The 7,028-nt window shown below is 31.5% G+C and overlaps 1 protein-coding gene across 1 annotated transcript in view; it reads left to right on the top strand.

Annotated features, from left to right (window-relative positions):
• The window catches only part of LOC106466082 (guanine nucleotide-binding protein G(q) subunit alpha), a 52,050-nt gene that overhangs the window by 33,631 nt on the left and 11,391 nt on the right, over positions 1-7,028 (top strand). Inside the window, exon 7 of the mRNA XM_013926326.2 lies at positions 4,682-4,789. Within this exon, the coding sequence (XP_013781780.1) occupies positions 4,682-4,789 (108 nt within the window). The remainder of the gene's footprint in view (positions 1-4,681; positions 4,790-7,028) is intronic.

Below are 7,028 nucleotides of genomic sequence, written 5' to 3'. Positions count from 1 at the left end.
CCAACTTCTGATGTAAGACTAATTGGCCTATAATTGCTTGGACAATGTTTATCACCTCCTTTAAATATTGGAGTAACATTATCCAACTTCCAATCTTCTAATACTCTTCCACTACTCAATGACCTATAAATATATTAGCTAGTGGTTCACAAATAAAATCTTTAAGTTCCTTTAAAACTCTAGGGTAAAAGTTGTCTGGTCCAGGGAACTTATCAGTATTTAGGTTTCCTAACTTTTCTCTTACAATTTCAGAACTTAAAATGATATCTTTTATATCAATATTTTCCCCATGCATTAAGTGAGGTTGAGGCATAATACTTGTATCTTCCTTCATAAAACTGAAGAGAACATATAATTTAATATGATTGCCATCTCATAATCTTCCGAGATCAGCTCCCCACTAACATTTTTAAGAAGCCCAATCCCCATACTCACATTTTATCTTACCCATCATATACCTAAAGAATTCCTCATTGTTTGATTTAACTCTCTTAGTCAACCCTCTTTCATATACAGTTTTTACACTTTTAACTTCCTTTTTAACCAGCTGTCTTGATTTTCTATAGTCCTACAAGTCCTTATTGTTTCTAGTAAGTTTAAATTTCTTGAATTTATTATGTTTATCTCTGATATGATATCTTAAACCTTTACCAAACCATACTGGTTTATTCTGCTCCGTTGACCTTTTTTTCTGTGGGGAATATGTATGTTCTGTATACATATTAATTTCTTCTCAAATGCTTCCCACATCTGTTCAAAATCCTCTCCCAACTCTTCAGTCCAATCTAAATAAGCCAGATCATGTCTCATTCAGTTCTACATGTAGTAAAATCCCAAACCTAATAGTGCAATGGTCACTCGTATATAAATGCTCACCAACCACAACTTTGTCTATCATACTCACATCGGATGCTAATACTAAATCTGATATAGCATCCTCTCTTGTAGGTTCAATCACCAGTTGGCGTATAAGAGTATCCTGAACAATTTCCAAAACTTATCTCTCTCACTGTCAGACTCGAAATTTTCCCAATCAATACCTCTGAAATTAAAATCTCCCATATTTTTCAGCTACCATTCTGATCTCTTTACACAGTTTATCATTAACTTCCACATTCTGACCTGTGGTCTATAACAAATCCCAATTATAAGACTTTTTCCTTTATATCCACTAACACCAACCCAAACTGACTCAATCTCAGTGCTATTTTCTTTAATATGCTCTAACTCAACTCTAACTCAATTGTTCAAATCCAACCAAGTCTCAGTGATACCTATAATATCAAAATCTTGTTTCCACAACTTTTTTGAGCTCATCAATCTTATTTCTAACACTCCTAGCATTACAGTAGTAACAATTAGTCATAGATGTTAAAATACATTCATGTTTTATGCCTGTTGTACAGGTTTTCCTATCAATTATATTTCCTATTTTACTAATATCATAGCCCTAACCGCTCTCTAGCCCTAGTTTAAATCAACCACTACAGCTGAGTTAATAGCCTTTGCTAACATGCTAGCCCCTGTCTTGTTTAAGTGTAAGTCATCCATTCCAAAAAGATTAACTTTCCCAATAGCATTATCCCACAAATCCAACCAGCCTATTTGCTCATCCCTACATATTGATCTAAGTCTGGCATTCAATCCTATTGACCTAATTAATATCTCATCCCCACTATTTATTCTTGGCAATATCCCTGACAAAATCAAGCTATGACCCCTTTCGTTAAATGCCTTTATCAGTGTTTGTTACCTATCAATATGCTCCTCAGATCCATCTTTCCTAACATCATTAGCCCAACTTGTATCATAAAAACTACATTGCTACTAGCACCCTTAACTATTTTTTTGGTTCTATTAGTTATATCCTGTACCCATTGCTACTAGTACCCTTAATTATTTATCTTGTTCTATCAGTTATATCCTGTATCACTGCTCCTGGATAGCATAAGTGTATTCTTTTGCTCCTATTTACTCCACATACTACTCTATTTATATGCCTAACTAGAGAGTCACCTACAACTATAATTTCCTTATCCTTTACACTATCATCACTTGTGACCCCATCTGTTTCCCTTACCTGCTCCCCCTCATCACTAGCAAGTGCTTGGAACCAGTTGCTTAACCTAAATCCAAGCCTATCCTTGTCCCTAAGTGCATTATCTTCCAAGTAGTGGGCAATAACTTTTGGGTAAATTTTGTATCAAACCTGTATAATTATTCTTCTGTCATTAACTAGGTTTATTGTACTGCAGTATAACCCTGGTAGGTTAAGTATATTGTATGTCATCAATACCATAACAGTAGCTAAATAATAATAAAGACTTATATAAGTTCTGTGTAGATCTTCTATAATGAGGTTTTCATCAGGTTGAAGAAAATTACAGTATAGAATCCAAAATGTCATATTTTTCTAGAAACTGGCAAGAGCACTCCATTACTGCCAAAAGTCTACCTTTTTACTCTAAAGGCGTTCCATATATTTATTAGCATCCATCACCTAGAGTTGGCTGGCTCAATTATGATAAATTTTGTTATAGTAACTGTAAACTGTCCAATGCTGTACACGGGCTATTTTGTTTTAGGATTTTTGCTAGAGAAGGGGATTAAAAAAATACTGAAATAGGACACATTTTCACTTTTTTTTTAAATAGATTTTTGGTTTGAATTTAAAGACACAAGTACTTAATCACTTAAATGAGTCAATTCTTACTTTCAACAAACCAGGGTTCGCAATTAGCATCTAATGAAGTCATTAGGGATTTAGTAACAAAGAAGGAAAGAGAACATTATCTAAAATTGTCCCTTATACAGTTTTGGTGTCCTATTAATGGATAATAAATGAGAAACCACAGAGCTACTGTCATGGGACTCAGAAAGTTGCAGATTGAGAATTTACTGAAATATTTACTTTTAAAATTGGGAAGTTAAAACAGATAATATAAAAAATTTAAATTATAAACTACATTTTGATGCCAAGCTTTGTAACCTAAACTGTTAGTAAAGTTGTTTAATTAAATGTTGGATGTAACTCCATATCTATATCCAGAGGGTTAAAGCCAAAACTACCAGGTCTACACTGACTAAAATACCTTTGAAAAGACATTTCTGTAGATTTGGTTATCTAGATTGTGTTTTGTGTGCATTAAAAAACAAGATTGAAATATTCAAACATTAGGAGAATCCAGTATGTAGATAGTCTTTCATTCAAAGTAGGTAAATGGAAGAATCTAGTGCACAGTTGAAATTTCATCCAAAAAAAAAGGATGATGTGACTAATTTTACAGGCAAGCTTAATATTCTGCAATAGGTAAAATATTTTAAAAAAAACAATGTGAAATAATGAACTCAAGCAGTCCTTTTTTATAGTTTATTTAGCATATGACACTACATTTTACCAAACAGTTAATGTCCTTCATCACTAAAAATAAACTGAGAAAATGTGAATTTTAATTTTTACAGTTTGTGATAATCTGATTGCTTTTTCATCTCTTAAAATCAGACCTAGTAGTTTTTGCACTCAAGCAAGTACTCTATTATCTCAGTTAAATGTTAATCCCAAGTAAATGTCAATAAAGTTTTTTAATAACTGGGACTAATTGAGTACCACATTCATACTTTTTCTCCAAACGAAGCTGAACCCGAGGGTGGAGATTACATTATTTGAACATAACACTGTGTTAACTAAGTTGAAAGGTTAACTCTTCAGCTGCTGTTAGTAAGGTATTTTTACAGACACTAACTGGCTATCACATTTTTCCTTTCTCACAAATAAGGCTCATTGTTGAACCAAGTGTCATGGCTGTAAAATAACGTTAGGAGGTAACATCATACTGCTAAAAATAATTATACACATAATACCAGATTTGAGCAGAAGTAATTGCAGACAATGGTAGAAATACAACATATGTTGAAAAAGCATTGATTGCTGTCTTATCCTTTTCTATTGGCATGCTCTCTACTAGATCTCACACAAGTTTGACACTATCAAAAAGACTGAGAGAAATAGAAATGTTGCTTCCCACTAATCATACTACAGTATATATTCTCATTGAAAAAATGGGGCCAAGAAGGTCAGCTCAGATGGTGCTAAGGCCAAACAGTAATTAAGTGAAAGTATTCAAGAAAATGCTGTTGTAAATAAATTATTGATTGACAGCAGTCAAGATTTGACTTGTACAGACTGCAGAAGTAGGAAAATATGAACATTAATTTTGACAAGATTAGAAGGTTAGGTTGAACAATTAGGATTGTCAAAATTTAATGCTTTTCAGACTGTTAAGAGTTTAGGTACTGTTCACTGGAGTATAAATCTTCAAGTGAAACATGTTTTACGTGAAAAACTGTAAACCACTTCTTTGAAACTGTAGTGTTAGTACAATGAAATGATAGTTTGGCCTGTTATAATCTAGTTCTTCAATTTTAGTTTTTAAAAGTCATATAGTGTACGTTAATAAACAGAACTATTAATCAGCCTGTTTCTTATAATTATTGATTAATATGGAATGCAACTGAAATAAGCAACTTGGCATAATAATAGCATTTTATAACATAATAAAAGATGGAAGTGTTTTTAATACCATTTTGAGACTATTTTTGTGTAATTCCAGGAATACTAAAATCATAGTTTCTTTGTATACACGTTATTGTATGAATATTAATATCAAAATTTTATTTTTAGGTCCTAAACAAGACCACATTGCAGCCCGTGAGTTCATTCTACAGATGTATCTGGATCAAAGTCCAGACCCAGATCACATGGTATACTCACATTTCACTTGTGCCACAGGTAAGTGTAAGTGGCGGGTGACAAATAAGTTTGTTTCTAACATTAAACTTATTTTCCACCCTTGAAATTTGTGCTGTTCATACTGAAAACATTATTTTTGCTCTTTCTGTGATTTAAAAAATGTTGCAATAAAGAAAATACAAAATTACAAGAAAGTCATTGAAATATCATTTGTTAGGAATAGATTTGAGTTGAAAAGCCAAACCTATTTGTCTGATGTCTTATTATTTCATCAAATGGCTTCCAAGTGTATTTGTTTTGTGAAGTGCCTTCTGCTTTTATGAAAACTTTGATAAATAATAGGACTTTTGAATGACACTATTTTATTCATGAAGGAAAACATTGAAGGTTCTGCCCTGATTGAACTACCCATTTTTCTCCAAAAACCAAAGCATATATTGTTCATTGTATGGAGGTCATCACAACCCTTTTGACTTTGATACTTGTAGCAGTGAATCCAACTATTTTTTACACTACCTATCATTGAAAAAATTATAAAAAGATACTTCTGTTATGTTCCTGCATTTGTTTTTGCACTGTGAATATAAAAAAGTGCATTTTACACATTACACAATTAATTCTAAATAAAATCTTGTTTTACAATTTTTTATATTTTTTTTCATTTGTGAAGTGTAAAAAGCATATTTACAGTTTTCATAAATTTTGTTGTGATTGCTAGGCCTTAGATTTTGTAATACTAAAAGTGAACATTACATTCCAAAGTGAATGTTAGCATTTTAGACTTTGTAACTATTTTCAACCCCACTTTTTGTTATTGAATGGGCATATCACTGATTTGGCATGAGGCATCTATTTATCATTTTAAAGCTTTGCTTGGAATGTAAAGCTATAAATGACAAGACAATGAAAATAGCTACTGCTGTTTTCCATCATGCAATTTTCTGAAGTTTTGATACAAGACACCTGATTTGTCACAGCACTTGTCCTTCAAAAACTTATCTGGTCAATTATTGGCTTTAAAGTTTTATTTTATGGTGTGTGCTAGTGTTTTATTATTAATGGATATTTTGTTAATGTTTGAGTATGTGTATGAATGCTTTTATGTATTTTGAAAAATGATGTAGTTCTCAAAGCTGGCTTGAAGTGAAATATTAGGCTTAATGACAGTACAGGTGCCAAGCAAGCTATTCTTCATTGATTGAAGTTTGACGCACTGAATGCAAATAAATTATACCAAAAATGCAAACAAACGTTGTAGTATTATTGCAACCAAACCTGGTTGGATAATCTGAAGTTTTAGAAATACTGTAAGAAACAAACAAACTAGTAATTTAAAAAAGCAAGTATTAGAATTGTGAGGGATCCTTTTCATTATACTTTAGGTGTTAGTTCCACAAGCATTCTTAGTGTCTAGAGGAACTGAAAACAAAAAATAGCAAATGTTGTATGTAATTTTGATCAACAACTTTCTTTTACTATATATTCTAGAAGTTTGATCAAGCTACACAGATATTTAATGATTACAAACATATGTACTTGAGAACAAAACAATAGTTCCATCTTCTTATTTATAACAGAAGCATTTTGAATTTAAATGTAGATGTAAATGCAAGCATTAGTTTATTGCCTTTCCTAACTTTCTCTGTTTTGATTACTCTTTGTTCCCTGATCTTTGTTAGAGCAGGAAAGCTTAACATTAAGGAATATGTTTATCTCATCATCTTCTACCTTTCCCTCTGCATTTTGTATACTTAACCTGTTAACTATAAACCCAAATTCAATAATATATTGTGATTATAACTTATTCTCCAAAGTTTATCTGTTCATTTGTCCACATTTAGTGGGTAAAAAGGGCCATATAGTCTTGTACAACCAGGAGTTCCCCCAAACTACTACATTTCTTCTTTTTCTACAAGTGATTTCTAGATATTAATGTAAAAAAAATGCATATGAATAAAAACCTATTTATGCAAAAGTTATTCTTTCCCTGTATATGACACAATTTTATTATGGCCATCCTGAACAGTTTTGTCTTCTTTTTTTGTCAAATATTTCTTAACAAAACTGCTTACTTGGAGTTAGTTTGAAGGTGGTCATATATTTTACAAGATTATTTTTGCTGGGCTCTTCTTTTAAAAGCTGTTGTTTGTTTATGTTATTTTTTTATACTTTTTCTTTTATATGGAATGTTATGTTCTTTTTTTCTCTCTCTAAGTTTAAAAAACTGTTATTCATTTATTTTATTTCTTAAATTTTTGTTTGTTGATGTTTTTTTCTT

This window comes from Limulus polyphemus, unplaced genomic scaffold, assembly GCF_000517525.1.
Source record: "Limulus polyphemus unplaced genomic scaffold, Limulus_polyphemus-2.1.2 Scaffold2144, whole genome shotgun sequence".
NCBI lineage: Eukaryota > Metazoa > Arthropoda > Merostomata > Xiphosura > Limulidae > Limulus > Limulus polyphemus.
Note: the sequence above shows the minus strand (reverse complement) of the source record. Positions and strands in the feature narration are given on the sequence as shown.